General features: G+C 39.4%; 1 protein-coding gene across 1 annotated transcript; it reads right to left on the bottom strand.

The window, feature by feature from the left end:
- Nucleotides 1-8,010: 8,010 nt before the first annotated feature.
- OSGIN2 (oxidative stress induced growth inhibitor family member 2) lies at nt 8,011-23,348 on the bottom strand. The gene is made up of 6 exons (XM_083872941.1): nt 23,165-23,348; nt 19,995-20,149; nt 15,187-15,323; nt 13,337-13,528; nt 12,624-12,715; nt 8,011-10,654 (listed from the first exon to the last, which is right to left on the bottom strand). The coding sequence occupies exons 1-6, from the start codon at nt 23,206-23,208 to the stop codon at nt 9,607-9,609; spliced, it is 1,668 nt and encodes a 555-aa protein (XP_083729067.1). The 5' UTR covers nt 23,209-23,348; the 3' UTR covers nt 8,011-9,606.
- Between the last annotated feature and the right edge of the window lie 2,062 nt (nt 23,349-25,410).

The following is a 25,410-nucleotide window of genomic DNA, read 5'->3' as shown; positions in this document are numbered from 1 at the left end:
TTGCTTGGTACTTACAGATTGCATTGTTGTCAAGACCTTCTCATTATTCACTTCAGAGTAATGCTCAGTAAAACACTGTAGGTACTTAGGATTTCATTTTAGCCTATTTCTAATGTTTGGTTATCAGTGCTGTTTTGGGGGAAAAGGAAGTTAGCATCAGGCTATTTTTTCTTTTTTCACAAAGGCTTTGTTAATTAGGTGTTTTCAAGGGTATCATCTTAAGAATTGAATATCTATTGAGGCTGAGATGCAACTGGTATTTGATCATGATATGATATGGTTGATATGATATGATCTTGATACGATTCATAATGAACCCCTTCTCTGTGGTTCATTATATAGAGCATTTACTATTGTTATTGGTACAGAATATCTTGGAACTGAAAAAAACACCTCATTTTTCTTTTGCTTAAACATATTTTCATTTACACCTTTAAATCAGTGTGCTTCAATGTTCATTTGTTAATTCTGAGCTAGACAAAGTCTTAAAGAGCTGTTGCATTCCAATTTGGAACTTTAAATTATATGACCCATTTCTTTTCCTCATGCCTTTACTTTCTGCAATCACTGTGTAAAAATATGGCCTTCAAAATAGTTCAGTTAACAGGGAAAGCTATGAAACAATGACCTGTTTGTGGATTAGGAGAGCTCATCTTAATGATCTGAGAACTTCCAATTTGTGAGATTCCCTTGCAAGTACAGCGGGAAAAACTTTTCAGACTTCCTTCTCAGCTGTATGAAGCTATCCCGTACAGATAAAGATGGACGGTAGCTCTATTGCATCCTATTTCAAGAGGGAGGATCTCCTTCCTCATGTGAGGAAGCAATCTGGTTGATGTAATTGAATTGACACAAACAAAATGACTCCTCTGCTAAGGGCTCTGAGCACACCAGCAAGAAGAGCTGCACCGTTTGAAGCTGCTCCATTGTGGATCAGATCTAAAGAACAGCATTGTGAGATCAGTGTGTCAAGATAGCAGACGTGATGAAGTCACCATGGTTACAACATGCAGAAAATATTTGGCCTTCCAAAACCAGGGTTTTCTTAGGTCTGTCTTGGCATCTTCTTGCTGGTGAGCAATGTCCAGAGTGATACACAAAGTGCAGCCCAATACTTCTGAGCTCCACAAACCTGCGAGAGTGTTTGCATCAGGGCACATCGAATCTAATCCACCAAATACCTTTAAAAAGACTGTTCTTAAGCAGTTGAAATTCTTTTTGGAGGAGATGTACTGACTGTTCCACCCTCAGCTGAGTTTTTCTACTACCACTGTGAGAAATTTCCAGGTTTTCTGGCTGAAGACCTACTGCTCCAACAGAGCTCTTGTAGACTACTGAGGTTTTTGATTGTTGTTACTAAATTCAGGCAAGTAGGTTGGATAGCAGAGTATCAATGGACAAGATTCTTCCAGATTCTTCAAAAAGGTTGTATTTACAGTTGTAAAAAACAGCTGGAAAATTTCTGAGGTGAAAGGACAAAACACTCAATGTATAGGGGCCTTCTACAAGAAAGTAAGAGCTAAGTCCTTTTACTGCTGAGACTGCAATCTGCTAGGGGCTCAAGCAGCCCTGGTGGTATAGCTGAGAGCGCTCTTTTTGTTCATGTTTTATGATTTAGAGCTCTTCAAATCCAGTTTCCAAGACAGCTGAATTTACCAGCTTTGATACTTTTTTTTTTTTTTTTTAATTTAGTATTTAAGAGTTGTGGGTCTCTTTCAGCTCAGAATATTCTAGGATTCCAACTTGAGGATGCCTAGCAGGTGATACAGTTTGGTTTTTAAGTTTGTGGTTTATAGTTTGGTAATTTGGTTTCAGCTGTTGTTCAGTTGATGAAAAGCCTGCACATTAGTGCACCTGAGTTTCTGCAGTTTGAATAAAAAGTTAGGCTTGCATTAAAAAGCTTAGACATACAAACCCCTTAACCGTGGCTTGAATTGTAACACCAAATACAGGTAACAAATCCTATTCATTATTCTGAAGTCTTCCTTCCATTTTAACTTATTTTTGGCATGATTTTCACCTCAAGGCATTAGAGGTAACGTGCTTGTTGGTTTCCTGGTTTGTCTTCTGTTACTGAAGTTTCAGAGGCAGATGATAAAAGGACATGCTTACATGATTCAATAAATTTGAATGTCCAATAAATTACATCAGTATCTGCCCTATCCCTGGAGCTAGTGCATTAACTTCACCTGGTATTTTCTTTATGGTATAGAACATAATGTTCTAACCCCATTAGGCAGCTGAGCCCCATGCAGCCACTCACACATTCTCCCCCAGCAGGATGGGAGAATTATAGAATCAGACAAGATGGAAAGCTTGTGGGTTGGAGCATTTTTATAGGTAAAGCAAAAGCTGTGAGCACAATGAGCTTTACATTCTGCAGTTCAGAAATTTTGCTCTGTGCTCTATTTTTACTGTGCAGCTTTGTGCTCTCTGGTTTCAACCATTCAATTTCTGGAAGTGCTTGTGTAGTGCTGATTTTCTTTAGAAGGTTAAAAACATTTCAGTGAAGCAGAGAAGATATCTAAGGTTTCTTTCATCTGCCACACTCATGGTCTGCAAGTATACTCACCTTTTTGACAAAATTATGCTCTTTGCCTTAAAAATACACCTCAGCAGAAACTTCCAGTCTTCTTTCTTGCATTTTTTGTGTGTAATGTAGTTTGAGGTTTTATTTGGGATGCTTTTTTTGTAACATTTATTACCTTTGTTCACACTGCTTACAGGAATGAAATGCACACAATATATAAACCAAATATACTTTTTATTAGCAAGGTTTTTCATATACAGTCTTGCATTCAGCAGCTTAGCTGATGAAACAGTTTAGAGCAGATTGAATTATTCCATGTACTACTAAAACCATGAATAGGTGCAGTATGCCTGCACAAAAATATGTTTAATTTTCAGTTTAACTCACACCAATTTCAGCTGACTTCCCATTTTCTATGTCAGCTGGGGAAGCCACAGGTTTTTGGGTTTTTTTGAGAAGACTACCACGACATTCTCACTGTTGAAGTGTGATTGCTATTTCTGTCCATTCACACCTCTGAGTCTGTCCTTTTTTCTCCTACCCTTCCTCCCCCACCTTCTCCCAGAATGGTGGTGGTTGTGCGTCAGGGCTGGCCTCTCTTTTGTCAGTGCACCAGTTGCTATATGCAGAAAGTGTGTTTGCAGTCAGCTTGAGTTCCTCCATCCAGCCACCTCCCCCATCAACTTCCTCTGAAATGCCAAATCCCCTTCCTTGCCTTCATTCCTGATGTGAATGTGATATGCTCTATTTATTCCATGTTAATTCCTAACTGAGACACTACTGAAGCTTCTACTGTAGACCTACCTCTAACCCACTCACCTGGCTTGCTCCAGTCCATGTTATACAGATGATTTCTCAGTCTGTATTTTCCCTGTCTTTCCCTCTTCGATAAAACTGGAAGGAGTCTTGCACCCTCTCCTCTTGCCCTTTCCCATTTCTTCAATCAGTTCTCAGCCACATTTGGCCACATCTGGTTTGAGTCACAAATTGACAAACTGACTTTTTCTTGATTTTCAAGTTCCAGTTGTGTTCAGGTATCTCGTTAGAATTCAAGCCCACTGTGCCAAAAAAATGAACCCTCTTCCTTACTATTATTCTTCCCTCTTTTTCTTTCAATCTTTGATTGCCATCACCACATTACAGTGAAATAGTTACAAAAGTGCTACAAAATATCAGATATCACTGACTAGCAACTCTCTCTACCACTTGCTTTACTGCTCTGTCCCTACTGCTCTGCTGCAGCTTTCACTACTGGAATCTTTATCAGTCCTTGGTTTCAGCACCAGATCCATGCGGAGCAACACCTTCTCCCTCATTCTGAACACTGCAGCTCTCTGAATGCCTTTTCCTCTGCAGTTTGATCTTTCATTTGACTTGGGTTTCCTATTTCTCAAAATCAAAATTACTGACTTCTAGGTGACACTATTTTAATTTTGCCTTCAGTCTGTAATCAGTTTTCACACATTAATACAAAACAGGCCTAGTATGCAAACCTCAGGAATATTTATCACCTAATCAAAAGAGAGGCTTTGCTCACAAGTTGCTTACAGAAAATGTTCTGTATGTGTTTACATTGCTCATCTTAAAAAGTATGATGCAAGCATACTCCAGCAAAAGATGAAAACAGGCACTGCCACACACAAAGAAATGATATTTACACAGTATCTCCAAGACGAGGTGCACTGTGGGTGAACAAACATCCAGGTAGATGAATATAGTCCTTTATGTAATTTCAGACTGGAATTCCAGCATACAACCACCATACAAGGTCTGACAGAAATGGGCAAGGTCAGAGTATTGACTCAGTAAATTGGGCCAGGGCAGTGTAAGGTAGCAGGATCAGTTCTTGAACAACAGAACACTGTTCACATAGCAGCTGGTCCTAACATCCAAACTGATTAAAAATATTTGTATATCTAGTTAAAAAAACAACCAAAAAATGCCAGGATTCTATAGTATTTTGTGAATACATAGCAAACCTAGTTGTTAATTTTCTTTATGCTGGCATGTAAGTCTACAAAGGGCATCTAGGGACATAAAGCTGAATTTTTGTTTATTGAAGCATCCACTGTAGGCTGGTACTTACACATTGCCAGTGATCTCAGAATAAAGAGATGAAGGAGAAAGGTGCAAATTAGAGTTACTTAGTCTCCAGAACAAGTTGTTTCCTGGTTTTGATGACTACACTTAGGTTTTAAGAGTTGGTTTATGATGCCCTGAAAGTACAAAATTATCAGTTAGAAAATGACCTAACACGCAGACAGGTATAATATGAACTCAAGTTCAAAGTGTGCTTGAGCTGAAACGTTCTAGTGTCTACAAAGACAAAACCATCTTTAAAACAGCACTTAGAATCACTGTACCTACTAAACAACACTAGAAATGCTTTTCCCCCTGCCCATAATTTTTTTTCCTTACACCAAATTCATTGACCACACAATTCTCCATGTAATTCAGGCTTCAAAGATAAATTAAACTGAAACTCCCAGTGTACCATATTCCCAAAAATACACTGTGTTTCACAAAAGAGCTGTTTATAATTCCTCACTTCAGGTTTGTAGCTCTAATGTGTTGCCAAAGCCTTTCTTTTTCTGTCAAAGATGCTTCAGTTTCCATCCTTTCTGCAGAGTAAAATCAACTGTTACACTTCTTTCAAACAAAACAGAACTCTTCTTTCAGGCTGGGCAGGGAGAAATGGGGGAATGTTATACAAAACAATGCGGGAGGGGGGGAAATTATACAAAAAGCTCTTACATCCATTGAATGCTCTTGGTCTTGCTCCCACCATAAAATAAGAATCCAAAAATTATGACAGAACATTGTCATTGTAAGGTTCTAATGCATTTTCTAAATTAAGATGTAACAGTATAAACCTTTTGGCATTTCTGTATCCCTGACTTACTCAAAATGAAATCATTACTACATGGACAATAACAAAATCAGCTGCCTTTAAGGCATATGTGTGCTACCTCTTTCTGTTTAGTGCCTGGGAGCACTGTCACAGCCCAGCTCCTGCTATTACATGAAAATACCTGCTTGCTTTTCAGAAGTCAAAAATCTGGGAGCAGAGTAACACAGCCTGATCTCCTGGCACACCACGTTGCTGATCCAGTCCCACAGCTCAGTCAGCACAGACAGTTTCTCACACACGTTGCATTAAGTCAGTGGCCAGTTACAAGCACCCAGCAGGGTGTAGGGTGAACAGCTGCCCTGCAGAGCCCAGTCACAGACCCAGGAGGAGGGGACACCCCCGGCCTATTGACCTGCACAGAGGCTCTGCAGCACCCGCCCGCCTACACTTCACACTGCACACGTTCTTCACTGCTCTCCTCCCATGAGCCCTGTCAGCACATGTCAGCAGCTAAGACTCACGACAAGTTTCTAAATTTTACTCCTTTTCATTCTCTTTTAAGAGTGTTTGGCCTAAAAATGGCCTTTTCTTTCAAGTGGGTATGCAGGTCTGCCCTGTCTCAAAGTCGAGGTTTTAGTTTGATTTCATTCAGCTTTGAGTAAGTAACTCTGGATTTCTGGCTCTAGCCTTCTTTTCAGTTCTTGAGCTATGAGAGAAAGAAGCTACAGCCACCTCCTTTTGCAAAATTAGTATTTTTCATTATGCAAACATCACTCTATGAAATTATTAAAAAGAAATTGCCTATGTCCACCGGGCCAGAAGTAAAATACGAGAATGAGGACTAGGGACCTGGAGCTGTGGGATACAATTTGATGTCCCTTTGTCAATGCATAACCAGTGTTTCTGGGAGCCAGACTTTTCATGCAGTCACTGGCAAGCCCAGGCTTCTAGTCCAAGACAAAGCCCTTTCCTAAGAGACAAGAGACCGGTGTTGTCACCACTCTCTCTGGATTACTTGCAGGAAGGATTCCCATGTTTACTCACTTGGGTGAAACTTAGGCTTACTCCTTTGTGGAAAAAGTTTTAAGTACAATTCAGTCAGAAGAGGCACTGGAAAGAGGCAGATTGTTAGGAAAAATCTAGTAGGAGAAATCTTTTACTCCTAGTTCAGCATCTGGATACTACTTGAAATACTCTTAGCAATAATTTAACTAGGAGACACATTCACAGCATTAAGAACCAAATCCAAACGTAAAAGCTGTTTTTCCACTAGCCTATTAGAAAATACACAGTATGGGTTAACACAGATTTTCAAATTCTGTAAATCCAAATTAACTTACTTCAGCTAAAAATTATGTTCTTCCTGTCTGCATTGTCATGATAAATCTTAAATAACCTTTTAAAATCCACAAGGTTTAAAAGTTTATCTTCACAGTGAAAGAAGAGCTGAAAGAAACAGTCTCCCTTCTGCAAATTATTATATTACACAGGAAAATTAAATGCTTGTTTCTTTTTTTTTTTTTTAAATCTGAGAAACAAGGTGTTTCCCCAAAAGACAACTATTCATTGTCAACATCTAATTCACAATAAATGCAATGTAGGTAAAATTATCTTAAGGCAAAGCCCAAACTTTACCTAGTTCTTCAAAATACTAAACAGGAGAGAAACAGAAATTTCTCTCAAAATCAGAAAGGCAAAAATGAAAAAGTCTCACTACAACTTTAAATCTAGCAGTTCCTAGAAGACACAAGATGATATTTTAGCAAAGCTTTGGTTTAAAAACATACTGGCTTAATAAACATGACCACTGAGATTTCTCTGCCCAACTAGGAGGTCTTCACATGCAACTTTTTATCTCAAAAATACTGCCAAGATTGATGGGGGAAAAAAAAAAGCAGGTAAACTTCAAGATGCTGTAAGGTTGCAGTGAAAGATATTTGTGTAATAATAGGTCAAAGATCTCTGCTACAAAATTGTCATTACAACACACAGAGCTTGTGAGTAGCTGCAGCAGCTGAGGCTAGAAAAAGGGCTGAAGGTTTTTTCCCCTTTTTGCAAAATAACTGATTTTTTTTTTCTGGTAATTCAAATGTCTCCTATGACAAATGAAAAAGCAGTAACATGCCATATGTTGTATTCGGACATTTATATTGATATAAAACTGTAGGAATGTAACCACAGTGCAGATGTATTCCCAATAACCTAACTGCAATAAAGTTCTATAATCAAGTATTTAGCACTTTTAACAGTTAAAATTATTAGGTATCACAGGTTTAGAATTGGTTTCTATATACACAGTTTCTGCCAGAGAAGGCAAATTGTAGAATCTCAATTAAAATATGAAGAAAAGAAGTTTAAAATCAGTTCCATATCTTGTATAAAAAGTACCCTAAGTAGTACTGACAATGCATGGCTAAAGCCAACCATGTGGGCAATACAGAAATTGATAGAAATGCTCCTTTGTGTTTATGCTGTTAAGTGGCTCTAGACGGAATTTTTTTATTAGTAGTAGCATAATTTCATAAATTATTTTGGACTTCCACTGAAAAGAGTAATTTTAATCCTTGCATCCTTTACCTTTTCAACTTCTATGTCCAAAGTCTGAGTAACTTACTCAGATGCATAAAGACCTGCAGTAGCCACAGAACCCTGTAATTCAGTAGGCACAGAAAACAGGCATTTATTGAATATAGCTATCTACAACGTATGGAAGTTAAGACAGCAGCGAAACCAGCAACCACCAGCAGTTTCACAAAGCCTGACTTCCTTTTTAAAATCTGTTGACATTCTAATATGGAGATTCTTAATCATGCAAATGGAATACTTGAAACTAACGCAGCATTCTTTAACACAAAAAAAAAAAAAAAAAAAAAAAAAAAAAAGATAAAAAGGCAGAAAAATAACATCTTTTCCATCACATTGGACCTGAATTAGAACGTTTTTTAAGAAAAAGTTAAAGTGAACCATTTTTGTCTATGGAGAGTTCCGGGAGTTCACTTTCCTAACTTAACCTACAAGTGTGTTTAGGTAAACTAACTACTGTAAAACCTAGCAAATGAAATCTAGGTCTTGCATTATGGAGCAAAAAGATGAAACTTGGATTCAGAGGTAGGTACACGTTAAGTCATTGCTCTTCATTAGAAGCTTTAAGATTTAAAGGAACTCTTGCATGTTTGTTTTGAGATTGGTTTATTTTTTAGTTGGCTGTAAGATATAGGCCTTTCTTAAGTTTCAAAAACTGCAAGCTAAAATACTTTTCTATCATGTGCTGCTCTAGAAAAAAAAAAAAGAGAATCAATTTTTTGTCAAATGGTAGATGAGAATATCTATCACCCACCCTACCTTCATCAGCCAAGTGATCCCATTCAGTCTTCCTGAGCTTGGAAGACTTAATTTTCTCATGTACCTGATTTTTCAGTAGTCCACTAGATATTCATGATATTGACACTGTAATAAGAGCACTTACATCAGCACTTTATTGTTTATGTTAATGAGTATTCTCAGAAATGTACAGATCACTGTAGGGGAACATCTCATGTTAAGTCTGTGCACGCACCCAACTCTAGGCATAGTGTGAAGAAACATTAATGGATTGTGTGCCAAATCGTTAAAGGTTAAATGGGAATGCTTATTCTTTTATTCCAATTACCAGGATAATTTAAAACTGTTGAGGAATACTTCTTGCTTACAGAAGTCCTTCTTATAGTAGAAATCATTTTACTAAGTGCTCATTCCAAGTATTACTGTGGCAAATAAATAAAATTTTTGTTTCAAGCAGAATGCTTCAAATTTGCTTTAGGACAAAGAATCACTTTGTACTAAACAAGCTTTCTGCTTTTAGAAGTTATTTCAATTTCATGGTAAGAGTATTTTTGTCACATTTGACACTAAAATGTAAAGCCACTCTGGCAGGCATTGCCTTTCACAGACAAAGTCTGCTCCTGTAGTTGAGGAAGAGATGACAGACAGGCAGGCCAAGATAAGTTAGTCTCATTTTCTGTTTATCTGGAAGCAATTCCAGTTGAGATCAGTTGAAATAGCAGATCGATTTTTTTGTATTTTTAAAGAGTTGAAGTATCATAATATCAGCATCCTTTACCAAGCAATACAAGTGCAGGTTACTTGTACACAACAGGAATGTGACTGCTATCAACTTTTGCTGCCAGTGAGTTTTCTGTTAAGACTACATCTGTAATCCTGGATGTGAGAGTTTCTAATGTCTCCTTTATGGTACCCCATCACCACCTCCATCCCCACCTTCAATCAATTCATGTTTCTTCTTTTGTCTTATTGCCAAGCATCGTGCAATGCCCAGTGCACCTCCTTTTAAAAACCGTACAAAGTTGTCTCCCACCAGAGGCCCTAAAGCAAAGAGGTTGGCTTCTTTAGTGCATTCATAAGTGTATGGATCAATCTCTATAGGATTCCCCTTGCATGTGATGGGCTGATTAGAGTGATGACCTATGCTATGGCCTTGGTCCTTTAAAAAGAAAAGATTTGGGTGAGAACCTATCAGAACTAAGGCTACAGAAAACTTCAAAATTCTCTTCAGTCCGGAGGCACTCTGAAGAACACATTTCATTTCAGGCTTGAAGGAAAGTACATTGTGTTCAGGGAAACTGGTGTAAGCAGAATGTTGATTAGAGTCCACGGTATGAGACTGAGTACACATCATATGATAGACCTTATGGTATTCAGGGTAAAGCTTTTTAGGTAACTGCTTGAAAATGAGGCTCGTATCGGTAACTCTTCTACGAAACACATGGACCACCGGGATGTTATTGTTACAGGCACATAGTACTGCATCAGCTGCTGTCAGTCCAGCCCCCACAATCAACACTGGGTCTGCCTTCCCGCGGAACTTCCCTTTGCTGATTGCGGCTCCAAAGTCAGACATGGAATGCAGGACAAAAGGAAAGTCTTCTCCTTCAACTTGCAGGCGGCCAGGAGAATCAAAGGTTCCAGTTGCAAGAGCCACGTTCTCAGCAAAGAGGCAGAAGGGCACGTGAGAACCATCTGTTGCTCTCTGATAACCTCTGACTTCCCAGTTTCTCTTAATACGTGATTTCTGTCCATCTTCCATTTCCAAATGCTGTGTTGAATTATCTTCATTTTGGTGACTTCTACCTTCATCATCTTTCTCTCGGTAAAGCCTGGACACTGATGTTATGTAAACATTGTCTCTGAAATTCTTTTGGAGGCCCATGACTTTAACATAGTGTTTATAATAACAAGCTATTTCCTCTGGCATTACTCGATCACTCTTTATATTTCTGAAAGAAAATTGAATGGTTCTAGTTAATAAATAGACCTTATTGGTAATTTGAATATCAGATATGACATACCATATGACGGGTCAAATTTATGAGGACTGAATCTTCTCAGTGTAAGTGACACTGAGTTCAGCATCTTTAAAGGCATTTGATATATTTGTTCTCTTCATTCCTGATACACAAGACCAGCTAACTTTTTAAATATACTTCTTAGTCTTTACACAATGTAAATTGCTATGGTGATTAACAAATTAGGTGTAACAAAGCTCTGGAACACCACAGCAACTCAATATGTTTTACAAAGTTTAACATCACAACTATCAACAATACAGTATTGGCTAAACTTGTACCCAGTGAGAATACACTTACTTACAATCTAATTAATTAAATGTCATAGCTTAATGTTAAGTGCTAATTTTGAAACTCTAGGTTCAATGTTACTGGAACCAAGTATTCATTATACTTTACAAAAGACCTCTCCCTTGGGTATGGTTAAGTTCACTAAGTATCAAATGAAGTTGTTCCATATCATATGAATGAGTAAAGCAAACATGACAAGGGGTGTTAATGCAACTATATAAACAGGACTGTGAGGTTCAAGTGTTCAATAAAAAACATTCTTGCACTACAACCCTGCTATTACATCTGTGATTTTCTTTTGATTATTGCAGTCTCATTTATAAGAAAAATAGCTGACAGTGTCATTATTTGGAACAGTTGCATGACATTTTGCTGCTTCTTTAGAAGTCAGCTGTAGGAAGAAGGCAAAACAAACTGTAGAGAACAGCAGGATTGCCACTAAATTGCACTTAAAATCGTATTTACAACTAATCAGGCTACTCATTCTTAGACTAACAAGATAATTGCACATGTTCTTTTAAATGCTCAAGTTACTATTCTGAAAATCCTCATGAGATATTTATTGGAAGGGAATAATGTGACAGTGTGACACCTCTTCCAAGGAATCTTAGGAAACTATTCTACATAACTAGAATTTTACATTATCATCAATCCTTTTAAATAAGTTTGTTTAATTGTAGTGTAACAGGTCATCACTTCTGGTTTTAGCATTGTTGAAAACTATTATACATAGTTTCAGATAATAAGCAGCTTATGGGATTTCAGTTAATAAGGAGGCAAGATTGCTGTGGTTATCTAAGAAAAGGATTAAAGAACAAAGCTATGGTTTCCTCACTTCAAGGCCTGTCCTGAAATGAGTAATAGTCTGCCCATAAAGACATATGCTCAAATAACACTGCTTCTTCTTTTCCCATACATAGTACAAAACCAACTTCCTTTAATTTTGCTAGAACAAAGGAAAAAAAATTAAAATTTTAGAAAAAGCTCATGTAGAGTGTTCCTAGGTTCATCTGCTGACACAGACCTTTATGAACTGAAGTAAAACCAGTGAGCTTGCACAAGAGTAACTTTTCTTCTCAAGTTTTTTCAAGGAGCTTATTGCTACAAATTAACACTGAAATACTGAATTATTCACTTAAAATTAAAATTCATAGATTTCAGATGCTGCAGCAGTTTTGCCTGTAAAAGCAGATGCTGAAATATATAATAATCCTGAATGGCAAGAAAGCTGGTGTGTGCAGCAACTTCAGCTGCATCAGTGTTGAAACAGGAACTTGCAATACTTCCTTCAGTGGATTTGAAATTCCTTCCTCCATCTTCCCTCACCTCTGATCAGAACTGCTTTCAGTAAGTGCCTCTTTCTGAAATGCTGCTGGAGCACACTGCTGCCTCTACGTTTGCCTTCAGTGCAATCAGGAGCAATTATTCTGCCTGACCATTGTCCAGTGTTTTTCTGTCAGAGTACAGCAGAAGAATTTCCAGTGCCATCAGGCAATTTAATAAACAAAAAAAAGAAGCCCTCTTGTGAACAGTGAAGTTGGAGTATTTTCCAGTTATCTGGATTTTTAGAGCCACTAGGATTCCCAAATAGATTCTGTAGTATCTTTACCTGCGTTTGCTAGCTGCCCACTCCTTAAAGCTGAGGCCAGGCAATTCCATCCAGTCTCCAAAACTGATGGTTAGCATCGAGCCCTCCATGGACTACGGAGAAAACATAAGGATGCATGAGCACACACATTTCAAATTCATGCCAAAACCATTGAAACTCTTCTCATTGTACTCATTTAGAGCAACAAAATACCAGAACACAACATAAAACCAGGACATTACATGAAGAACTGAAGAACTATTTCTGTGTTAGAAAATAAGCAATCACATGAGCTAATAAAGAAGGTGAAGAGAGAGTATGTGAAAGGAAAACTAAACCAAGTTATTTAAAATACAAAAGAGGAAGAAAAACATATGAAAGCAGCATTATATAAAGACACCAAGAGTTAAGATTTTGTATGAGAGCACCTGGAAACAATGCAGACAAAAAAAAAGTTAGAGAAAATACTCTTCATTATAATTCATAAATGTAAACTAACAAAAACCTAGTAATATAAGACAGCATAGACAGCACCCATGATCACAAACACCCAAGGAAAAGGCAACTTCTTCCTTCCTTTCTCATATCCTCCACTTACTTGGGCTTAGGTAATGAGCAGTTGAAACTGCAACTGGCACTACCATCTCAAACAGCCCTAGAGTAAGGCAGTAAGAAAAATCCCAAAACACAGAGTTAGCGAGTTCCCTTAGGAGCGGGATGAAATTTTTACTCACGTGCCAAGCCCCTCCAGGTGGTCCTTTCCCAAGCACCATGTGGGGAATGTAATTATGTTGTTCTAACTTCCAGTGCAGAACAGGTGGGTAGTCATAGCCAAAGTCAGCATCGGGGTGAAGCAAAGTATCAAAAAGCACTGCAACCGGGTTAGAGGAGCGTCCTTCCAGGCCTTCTGACAGGTACTCCAGATCCTGGAGGATGACAAAGTTTGAAAAATGTTGGTGCAACTCTGAATGTTCACCATGCTATTCTGATGGACAGAAGTTGAATTGCAACAGAAAACACAACTAATTCAAGTTGCATTTTAGGTAAAGGTATTTAATGTAGAGAGTCAATCAAAACGCTTTTCAGAAATAACTGCTATGATTCAGTTCTTTGTAACTCTGAATAATACATCTCACTCGTTTAAAAATTACATGCTAATAACAGTAATTTTGGGGCAAATTACTATTTGATATTCATTGTAGAACAAGAAATATGTGGAAAAATAGTCAGAGATCAGAGCAACTTAGTAACATCTATATTTATAGACAGCAGACTGCTTTTAACAAAGGACTGCTAATATTTCTAGGAGCTCCATTCTGATAAAGCGAAATTGGAATCTAAAAACATTAAGTTTTAAACATCAAGTAGAAAAGGCTCTTTTGACAGCTCTTAGCTAGTTCCAGCACTAACTGTATTATATCTTAAAATAATGGAGATAATATAAGCATTATTTTTTAAAAAGTAAAATTAGGATTATTTTACACAGCAGTTAATGTTGAGAAAAATTTCAACTTTGTAAAATGTTCACATTTCAGCATCCATCAACAGTCTTGTTCTAAAAATTGCAATAATTGCAAAAACTATGCAGTAGTAAATATTTGACGAGAAATAAGAGATTTGAAGAAAGAACTGAACATAAGACCAATTGAAAAAGTCAGCAGCAAGCTTAGCTTGCTAATTGGGCAAAATATCAGGGGGTTGGGAGAAGACGAAGAACATGAAACATCTGTAGCCAAAACTCAGGCAACTTACTCTCCTGCAAAAGAAGAAGACCTTGAGACCTAGGGTAAACATTACATGCAAATAGCACAGCACTGAAACAAAAACACACTCCAAAATCCAAAACCAAACAAATCCCTACTTATCCCCTACAAACATAAATCCATGTTTGTATTTCAAATAAATCAGTCACAAAGGCAATAAATACAGTGACAGCGTTGTCAGTAATCCATCAGGAGTACAGTGAGGTCAGTGGGAAACAGTGTAAACATGGCAAACCAACAGACAAGTGGAAAGAAAAATGCTGGAGAAGATTTAACTAATCTAATCAGATAGAAAAATTGGATGTATGTATGGGTAACAACTATAGCACAAGAGCAACTGTCAATACAACACAAACACTGAAGGATGCATACTATTCCAAAAAGAAAAATGGACTGTGTTTATAGAGGATATATGTCTGCAATATAACTAAAAATGAAATCTTAGTACGAATTGTAGTATTTAAGAATATTTTAACTTGAACTACATGTATTTTATGTATGTTAATAACATGTATTCCTTAGTGATAGTCCCCAAACATCCCAGGACACGACAACTGGAATTCCTGCCTCAGCCACTGACCAAATCATACTTTAGGCACTCCTGGAAAGCAGTAAGAATACAACAAAGAGTGGACTGTAAAACCAAAAACCACCACAAACTAAAAACATTCAAGAACCACAAACTACACTACACAGCCCAGGTTTGGATCTAATGGTCATGAGTTGATTCTATTTAAATGAACAGAATAACAAAACAACTTATTAATGCACTAATGCCTGCAGTAGGAAAAGAGCCAGACAAGCTGGCAACCAAAGCTTACTTGATCAACAATGGAAAGATGTCGAGCTTCCTCTAATTTTGTATGTAGGATGGGGTTTGGGTGTATAGCTTCAGGAGACAAATATGGCCTGTATCCAGAGAGCAGGTAAGAAAGGCAAATTCCTGAAGGTCCATTTCCTAGTAAAGAAAAAAAAATTATGGCTTTAGTAAAAATGTCTATAATCTACAGTTTGTTAATCACTAAATATACAGCAACTAAATAATACTGACATAGTATAATGCGAGACTGTTTTGATCTGAAGCAACCTATAAACTTTGCAGTAAAATAGAGGTTTTTATAGGACCATCCTCCAAATTAACAGAACAATTTTTTTTTCAGTTAAACAAAAGTGTGAGTTTTACACCAGAAAGCAATATGTATATAAAGAAGTTCCCAAATTTAGTATGTCAAATTCACTACTCTTGTGTGAAAATGGCCAGACAGATAATGGTCTGCCTGTCAGCCACAGTGATAGCTGAATATTATTGCCATCTTACAACTTTGCATTCCCATTGGCACAGAGCAGACAGACAATCTGGATTGTATGCTCTTCAGGTCTGAACATAAAATCAAAGGAAGAAAGAGACAAGCAGAAAACTTAAGACTGAAAGTCAGATGAGAAGTTACAGACACAGCAAAACAGCAACATAAAAGCTAAGTGCACACAGACCTCCCTCAAGTAAGTGGTAAAGCACAAGAAACTCACATAAGATCTCATTCATTGTTCAGGAAGAGTATCAAGTCAAACACTTTTACCAGCATTTTCAATTTGTATATGTGTATTGCTGCAATTTTAATAGACACTTATTTTTAAAGTGTTATTAAAGGTATGAGATAGATGGGACCCAAACATTACCATAAGGTAAACATTTCTATTTATTTTAGTATTAAACGAAGTAGGGGACCATATTTATCACATGCAAATACAGAAGGAACATTCATGTTGCAAAGTCAGACGTCAAAAGTGATGGAAAACTAAATCAGAAAAGTAGGTACTATGATACAAAATTTAAATACGTGGCTATGTATTGTTATTTCTACAGCTCCTCCTACTCATTAACTTAATGAAAAGCACAGTGTTCTCCTAATGAGCCACTTGTTAGTACTTCTTTTTTGTTTGCACACATGGTATTTAGCACACTCTATGCAAATTCTGGGTTTAAGTTACTAATTTATTCGTACTTTAATATAGCAGGCATTGTTGGATGTTTGCTCTTACTTCTAACCATTTCATCTCTTGATGTCAAGAGTTTTCCCCATCACCTTTGCACACACTATCTTCATCACCTGTTAACAATCCTACTTCTCCAATGAGAAATCTCTTCTCCCTTTTCGGATTCTTCAGTCTTAAATCCCTCATTACTTCACTGAGGCCCTGTTCATCCCCAGTCTCTTCATACATTGGATCTCTTTCTCCTCTTCCACCAGGCTATACTCATCAGTGGCAGAATATCCCATACTTTAGTACAATGCTGTGCACATAGACTGGTCACAGCCACAGGCTACAAGAAAATCATCTAAACAATCCAAAGACAGTGAAAAACTTCTTCCTTACTTCACACTATTCTGCCCTCCCACAAACAGATCAACCTAAGATAGCTGGATATGCTTCAGTCCAGGAATTTAAAGCTTTAAGAAGATGCATGCCCTCCTGACACCCATTTGCCATGAGATAGATGTGAGAGAGAACTGTAGCAATACAGAGAAACTATCCATAACAAAATCACATGAAATTATGAAAACACTTTAATCCTACCAGTAGTTCACAAGTATTTCCATGGCTGACTGAATTCTTAACTGTTTTTAGAATTATAACTTGAATGCAGTAAATAATCTTTTGTCTTTTCACAATTGCACAGCTAGCTTTATTAAACAAAGCTCGTCCACAATGGAAAGAGGAAAATGTGTGCCATAGCCAAGGATGACATACTACAGATCATTCCTACTGGATAAGGCTAAAAGAATTAAATGGGTAACAAATGTTGCCCAAACAAAGACTGGCAAGGGCCAAGGAGATTACTGAGGATGGGATGGATGGATTATGTCTAGGGCTTAAAGGGATCACTTCACAAGGATCCATCTTCACGCCACTGCCAACTTTAACCAGCCTCACTTCTCTCTGAAAGGAAATTTGCTGAGGTGAGGTCCAGCAGTATGTCCTGGTGGCCAAGAAGGCCAATGGCATCCTGGCCTGGATCAGGAATGGTGTGACCAGCAGGAGCAGGGAGGTCATTCCTCCCCTGTACCTGGCACTGGTGAGGCCACACCTTGAGTGCTGTGTCCAGTTCTGGCCCCTCAGTTTAGGGAGGACGTTGAGACACTTGAGCACATCCAGAGGAGGCAACGAGGCTGGTGAGGGGCTTGGAACACAAACCCTGTGAGGAACCACTGAGGGAGCTGGGATTGTTTAGCCTGGAGAAAAGGAGATTCAGGGGTGACCTTATCACTCTCTACAACCTCTTGAAAGGTGGTTGTAGTCAGGTGGGGGTTGGTGTCTTTCACCAGCCAGCAACTGACAGAATGAGAGGACTCAACCTTAAGCTGTGCCAAGGGAAATATAGGTTGAATGTTAGGAAGAAGTTTTTTACAGAAAGGGTGATAAAGTACTGGAATGACCTGCCTGGGGGGGCGGTTGGAGTCACCATCCCTGGGTGTGTTTAAAGAAAGACTGGATGTGGCACTTGGTGCTGTGGTTTAGTTGAGCTGTTAGGGCTGGGTTGGACTTGATCATCTTGATGGTCTCTTCCAACCCAGTGATTCTGTGATTCTGTGATGTTAAGGCGAATTACTGCCACTGAGCTCCCTGAACTTATCTGGGACCATCCAGAGAGCTGATCCAAACACAGCTGCTGTTGTTTAAGGAGACTGAACCCAAGAGAAAGGAAATCTCTTGAGGATATGCTGTCAAGAACACACAGGATGGAGGTTCAGCTGCAAGGTCTGCAATTAGACTTGCTATGATTTTCTCAGGAAATTCTTGGGGAAAAGAGACAAATGTCTTTTTGAATTGACAAATTAATACCCAAGGATTTTGTTCTTTACTTACACACAGTGCCTCCAATAAGACCTCTGACTGCAATTACTAATATACAGACTTTAGTTGTACACCAGTATAATCAAAAACCCCATGGCCCTGTTCATTTAAGGAGTGGTTAGAAGTTTGAATATCAGCAAAATCTTCTCTTGATCAACAGAAAACTATAGTACAATCACCATTACATTATGTGTCTGAATTTAAAGCAAATATTCAACCTCAAGTATCATAACAGCCTTGTTATTTGGATGAGAAGTGACAACATTCTACACAGTAATGATCAAAAATAGTGCAGAAGATGAAAATGTTTAGCACAGAACACGCTCTAAACTTAAAGAGTTTCAGGATGAAATTGTTCAACCCCAGTGGAATATATCTGTTTCTTCCTAACACAAGTACTGCATGGAAGTTATTAAACCAGTAGAGAGTGCGTTTATATATGGGGGGGTAGGGAGGGAATGAAAACTATTTTCATACTCCTCTATTACATTAGCAAATCATTTTAGATCCCTTTGAAGGCTCCTCAGTGATAACAGGCTCTCAGTGGAGAAGACCAGCTTGCAAGATGTCTCAAATATATCTGTGAAGAAGCATTTGGAAGATGGAGAAGTGGTCAAAGCAGCTGTGTTTGGTGTCAGCATCTAGAAAGGTGCTCTAGACAATTGAGCACAGGTATTTGCATAACACATATTTGCAAAATTAAACAGTGGAAACTGAGTCATAAACCCTATGACAAACCTATATTAAGGCTGACAAAATGCCAGGACACCATTCACTTCAACTCTGATGCAGAACTCATCAAGTGATTCACGTCTGTCACGTACATCTAAGTCTGCTACAAGAGCACTATTTTAAACTATCATAAAGAGAGCTTTGAGAACAGGCACTGTACAAACACCAGTCCAGTCTTTCAAAGTTGTGGAGACTTACTGTGAACACAATTATGTTGCAATATCAATCTCCAGAATCTCTGCTTGTTCGCAGGTAGGTACTTTCTTTAGTCCCAACAGCTTTGGACTAGATTATTGAAAACCTTCTTTACTTCAAATCTTTTCTTTATCCTCTCATGAAGTCATGGCAATAATGAGCTGGTGACCAGCTGTTGTTGAAAAACCCTTGTCCAATACACATTATGCTGGCACTCTCAATTAAGTTGTGTACTTATGGAGCCTCTTCCTTCTATTATCCTGTCATTTTACAAGTACAAGCCCTTAAGTGTTCAGTCAAGACTAGAGTTTATTATTTTAAACTAGCTGAATTGAGTTGGATTCATTTTGGAAAAGATGGGAGAATATTTAGACATTAGTGATGGATGCAAAGAGAAAAAGACAATTAATGAGAGATTAGCAGCTAACCAACACAGAGCACACACTTTGCATTATGCTTTTCACCCTCCCACACGACCTCACAGATTTCTCCTGATGTACTATCGACAACCTCCATGCATACAGAAATAGACATATCACATTAATCAAACCCTATGTTATCAACACTAGAATCAATACAGCTCTTCTGTTAATACTCCCATATCTGCAGCCAAATAATGCAGCTCATTTTTTCAAAGCACAATTTGAATTCAAATATACTCTAACCCTTAATATAATATATTATAATATATTAACTGCTCTTAATTATAACAAATGTACCACTCTAATAAACATCTTCACTGTAAGGGTCCTAAGCATTAGTTATTTAATGATAAATTATTTCATGCAGCAGGTCTATAAAGGCAATGGCAGTGACAGTGAATCTTTAAAAAAGTGAAAAAACTCACCTATTATTACTACAGGCAGAGTAAGAAGGGAGTCCCCAGGCAGAACAGTTTCTTCAATTAAAGGCATTCTCTTAATCTTCCTCCCAAGGCTGTCACCAAAGTACTGAACAAAGGAATTCAAAAGCTGTCCTTCGGTTTCAGTGCCGCTGTAAGTTCTAATTAAGAAGGACAGATGGGAGAAAACTAAAATGAAACAGTGAACTGTTGTCAGAACAGTCTCTTCAAGAATAGTTGCTTTTGATGTTTTACTTTAAGAGCTACGAAACCGGCAAAATCGAGACCAAAACAGATATGTTTTATCCAATCTATACAATTTTACTCTTCAGCACAGCTTTTCTAACAGAAGACTTTTTTTAAAAGTCCACTCTCTCCTAGCAAGTCTACAGAAGGATAACAAAAAGAAACAGATGGCTCCGCAGAAGTGCAGATTTCTAATCTCAGTTTATACAAAGCCAAAGTATAATCACAAGCATTATTTTGATCCCACACACAGTAGAACTCATTCCTCATTATCCTTATCAAATGAGGAGATATACACTGCCTAGCCAATTAACAACATTAAGGCCAGACAAAGCCTGAAGGAGCAGCTAAGTACAACAGCAGCGTTCATATCCCTTCCCGCTGGCTGAGCAGCACACGGGACTTCACCTCTACAGATTTCCACCCAGAGAGAAGTGAGGCTGGTTAAAGCTGGCAGCAGTGTGAGGATGGATCCTTGTGAAGTGATCCCTTTAAGCCCTAGACATAACCCATCCTACCACTGGTAAAAGTTTTTACAGAAAGAATTGCCATGTGGTCAGGTCAGCTCTGGCACAGCAGATTGCTTTCCCCACTAACCATTCTCCTAGATTTCTCAGCTCTTTTGCTGAGGAATACACTGAAGTTTTCTCTTGTAACTCTTCACTGTCTAGATGTGCTTCTAGAATACAAAGACTTGTCTTACAATGTTTTCTGTTTAATTATTTAGGAGTCCTCTCTGAAACCTTTCCAGGTCACTGAAGAAGCACACGAACTATCAGTCTAGCTAGAAAGACAGAGTCAAAAATAGTTTGTTACTGCAGTTATTTTGTGAAGTCTTTTGTAAAGTAAGGACAACCAATTTTTAATTAAAAATACCCCTATCAACAGGGGGATTTTTTTTTTTTTTAAATTTCTAAAATTTTTTCTCTTTATAAACATGTATAATAAATAAATAAAAGTACTCTTTTCTATTCCCTAAGCCTTTGTGTATCTTAAAGCTATTCTAGCATTGCAGCAATTATTTTCTACACAGGATCAAAACTGTAAGATGTTGATCCAATTCCCAGGGCCTTCAGGAAGCCATGTACACTATGTACTGCCTCAACTCCCACAGCACCCAAGATTCTGTTTCAAAAGCCTTTCCTCAATGGGGAAGTCTGAAGTAAACTGGGGACAGAGCTGTGTGGTAACAACAGCAGTAGCACAATCTATAACACATCTCTCTGATGGCACTGTTCAAAAGGGTGAGGAGCTGTTCTGAGGTTACATTTCTTTTGGAAATAAAAATAAAAGTATCACTATTTCCTGCAGCACAACAGAAAACAAACAAAACCAAATTACTTGCTTACTGTTTGATTACAGTTACACACTAGCTCTTGCAGACACCTAACATCCAAACAGCATGAGTTAGATGAAGACAAGGAGTCAGAGAGAGGATATCTAATTATCATACTGATTTTTTCACCTCTGCTTTTAGAACGGAGAAGGTAGACTCTTTTATTTTCCGGCCTTTGCTCAAAGTTGACTAAGGCAATACTACCTTATGTTTTGCAAAAGACAGGCTTAAGGGGAGCATGCATGCTTTAATGTGGTTGTATTATACTCACTGTTCTTGATGGAAGATAAAACCAAAAAAAAACCATTTCAAAACTTCATTTAAGAGATAGATGCACAATGCTGTAGGCTTCAAAAGAATCTCTTAACAATAAAAACGTTGCTTCTGTGTAGTTTAGTGTATCACAAACTACCAAACTGGTGATTTTGCACAGGAGCATCTGCACACAATGTGCAGTTTCTCGTTCTGTGCACAGGAACACCTGCACACAAAATGCAGCACACACCAAGAGCTGTTGTCAGCAGCACGTTCTTCCTTTGCAAAAACATCAGACCAGAACCCAGCCAGATCTGGAGTTAAGGGCCACCACCTTCCTAACCTCTGAACAATACTGAAAGCCACCAAGTACCAGCAGTTTTTATCTCGATAAAACTCACAGTAGGCAGCTTTGCAGTGGTAGGGACTTGGCACAATTAGCTATGGCTCTAGTCCTGCAGACATCCAAGCGGGCACAAGATGAGTCAGTTCCAACACTAGTGCCTAATTTATCTTATACTGATCACTCAAATAACCTGGGGGATTACATTCTGTCAATGGCCCAGATGCTAAGCACGTACAAACATACAAATATTGCTTTTTATTTTTTATTTTTTTAAATTTTAAAATTATTTTTTAATTATTTTTAATATTTTAATAATGATTTTAAAAATTATTTCTATTTAAAAAAAAAAACCATTAAGAGAAAAACTGGAACATACACAAAACATACACATAATTTTTTTCTCCTATTTGAAAAAGGTAATGATAATAGTAACGCGGTAACAACTCGGAATTTGCTGCAGGTTATTAAAATAAATGGTACCTTTTCCAGGTACCCATTTTGAAAGATGGGAAGAATACACTGCGTGTTTTCAGGGAAATAAATAAATAAATAATTTTAAAAAATAAAAGAAATAAATTAATTAAAAAAAAAAGGCAAAGAAACGGACTGTGGTGGGCGGTTAACAGAACACTCGTTATATAAAAGGAATCTGAATTGGGTCTCAGGCCGACACCGGCAGAGGATGATTTACCGCTGGCAGCCCGCGGGGCTCGGTTCAGGTGCGCGGGCGGAGCGCTGCCCCCCGGGGCCATCGCGGCCGCTGCGGCGCCGCCAGCCCCGGAGCGACCCCGAGCAGGGCCGGCCAAGGGCTGCCCCCGGCCCGGCCGCCCCCGGCCGCTGCCCAAGGTCACGGCGAGCCCGCCCGGGCCCCGCCGCCGCCATCCCTTCCCGGCGGGGCCGTGCGGACCGGGCAGAGCGAGCCCCAAGGAGGCCGCGGCCCCGCCGCAGCTCCCGCGCCGCCCCCGCCCCCGCCCGGCCCCGCGCCGCCCTCACCTGAAGGGACCGGCCAGCGAGCAGCGGCAGCACCACACGGGCATGGGGAGCGCCGGCAGGGCCCGGCCAGGAGGCTGCGGGGGGACACGGCACAGCACGCCGGCTCCCGCTCCTCCCTCCTGCTCTCTCCCGCCGCCACAGTGCGGCCCGCGCCGCACGGTCCCTCCTCCTCCTCCTTCTCCTCCCTCTCCCTCACAGGCGGCAGCGGGTCACGGGCGGGAGGAGGAGCCGCCGGCACCGCGGGGAGGAGGGAGAGGAGAGGAGAGAAGCGGAGGGGAGCAGAGCATAGAGGGGAGGAGAGCGGCGCTTCTTCCTGCAGGAGGGTGTGGGGAGCCCCGGCCGGGAGGGGCGCGGGGAGGGCGGTGCGGGGCGGTGCCGGGGCCTGAGGAGGTGCCGGCCCTGAGGGGACTGCCCTGCCTGAGGGGACTGACCCCGCCGCCCACCCTGCGGGAGGCTCCCGGCCCGAGCGCCCTGCTTTGTGTGTCCCCTCGGGCACAGCAGCCTCCTCATGGGGCCCTGAGGGTTTCTCCTCAGACCCACATGGAAATTGACAGAAATTGACAGATACCAGGCATTTAAATTTTTTTCGACGCATTTGTTGACTAATAGCCACCAATTCGGGAGCAATGCTTCGTATATGGATCAGTTGGTTGCTTTGGATTGTGTCGTAGCGTAAATATTTTGCAGGAGTGGTTATCTGGGAAGAAAGCATTCCTTCCCTAGTCACAGCCATCCATCTCAGTGACTTTGCTGGGCAGGACCTCAGGAGGTCAGTCCAGTCCAGCCCCTGCCCAGGCAGGGCCACCCTGAGCCAGCTGCCCAAAAACAGTGCCAGGTGAGCTTTGGGTATCCCCAAGGATGGAGAATTCAGGACCTCCCTGAGCAACCTGCTCAGGTGTTTGACCACTCTGACAATGAAAATGTGTTTCCTTATGTTCATGTGGATTTTCTTGTCTTTCTGTTTATGCCCATTGGCTCTTATCCTTTCCCAGGGAACTGGTGAATTCCCTCCCATCTTCTGACTAAGTCTTCTTCATCCCTTTCCAGTGGCTATTTATGGACTAAGGACCTCCAACCCTTCTCTTCCACAGTCTGAACAGTCCCAGCTTTCTGGGGCTCTGCTCATAGTAGTCGTTCTGCTGTCTGAGACACCAATGTCTTACACTGCTTTTCTCTCTCAAAGTCTACTAAACAGGAAGAGTGAATGCAAATAAATCTAGGACTATTTATTAAACAATTAAAGCCTTCCACACAGAGTTAAACTTGACAATTAGAAATGTCTTCATTGTGAATCTGTTCTATAAATCCACAATACCAACATCTTACAAAGCTGTGGAGTTGCTGTGTCTGAAGCAGCTGTTGGTAACTGACAGTCCAGTTCATCTCAAGGTTGTTCATTCAACAGGCTGCCATGTCTGTAGTCAGAGAATAATTACTGTTCAATAGATCTGGTCTGGTTCCCGTGTGAAGGATGACTTTATATGTGCTCTGTAAAAGCTTAAGTTGAAAGAATCAGGAGCTGAGTTGTACCACTGAGGAAATACAGAACATTGATATAAAATCCATATTTTGAAAGGCTGAAACATATTCAGTTGAACACATTGTTCTTCAAGTGCAGCACCAGGTCTAATATGTCTTTAGACCAGGATTAACAACATGAAGCTGCATTTAGCTTGCTCTGTCCTCAAAAATACTGCCTTTAGTCCAGGAAACTATGTAAATGATTTTTTTGTTGACCAGGTTACTCATACTATTTGAATATTCATACTGCTTTATTAAAGTTGTGTTCTGCTTTCCAGTGACTTGCAGAAAACTACAGCAGAAATTGAAAAAAATTATCTATATTCACGTAATAGTTTGCTCATGGTCAGGACAACCTCCTCTCAGATACAAAACTCCATCTCTTCAGGACCTCACATTTCAAGGAAACTAGCTATAAGCAAACAAAAGGTTTTGAGGTTTAACTGCCACGAGTTACTTGGTGGCAGCATCAGATGACATTGACTTCAAAATCAATGTATTAAGGATGTACTTGGCTTTAAGTACTGCCCTTATTTCCTCCCATAAACAAATCTGACTATCTAGAATGTAGCAGAGAACCTCAGCTATCCTGGTACTATTATTAGTTTGTGTTCTTGTCTTTATGTATATTCACTTCAGAAAGAAAGCAAAAACACCTGGACATGTCTTTCCCCAGCATGCTTTCACATTTAAAACGAAAAGATTATATTGGATCTTATGTTTGT

This window comes from Zosterops lateralis (genome assembly GCF_965231275.1).
Source record: "Zosterops lateralis genome assembly, chromosome: 1".
NCBI classification, from domain to species: domain Eukaryota; kingdom Metazoa; phylum Chordata; class Aves; order Passeriformes; family Zosteropidae; genus Zosterops; species Zosterops lateralis.
Note: the sequence above shows the minus strand (reverse complement) of the source record. Positions and strands in the feature narration are given on the sequence as shown.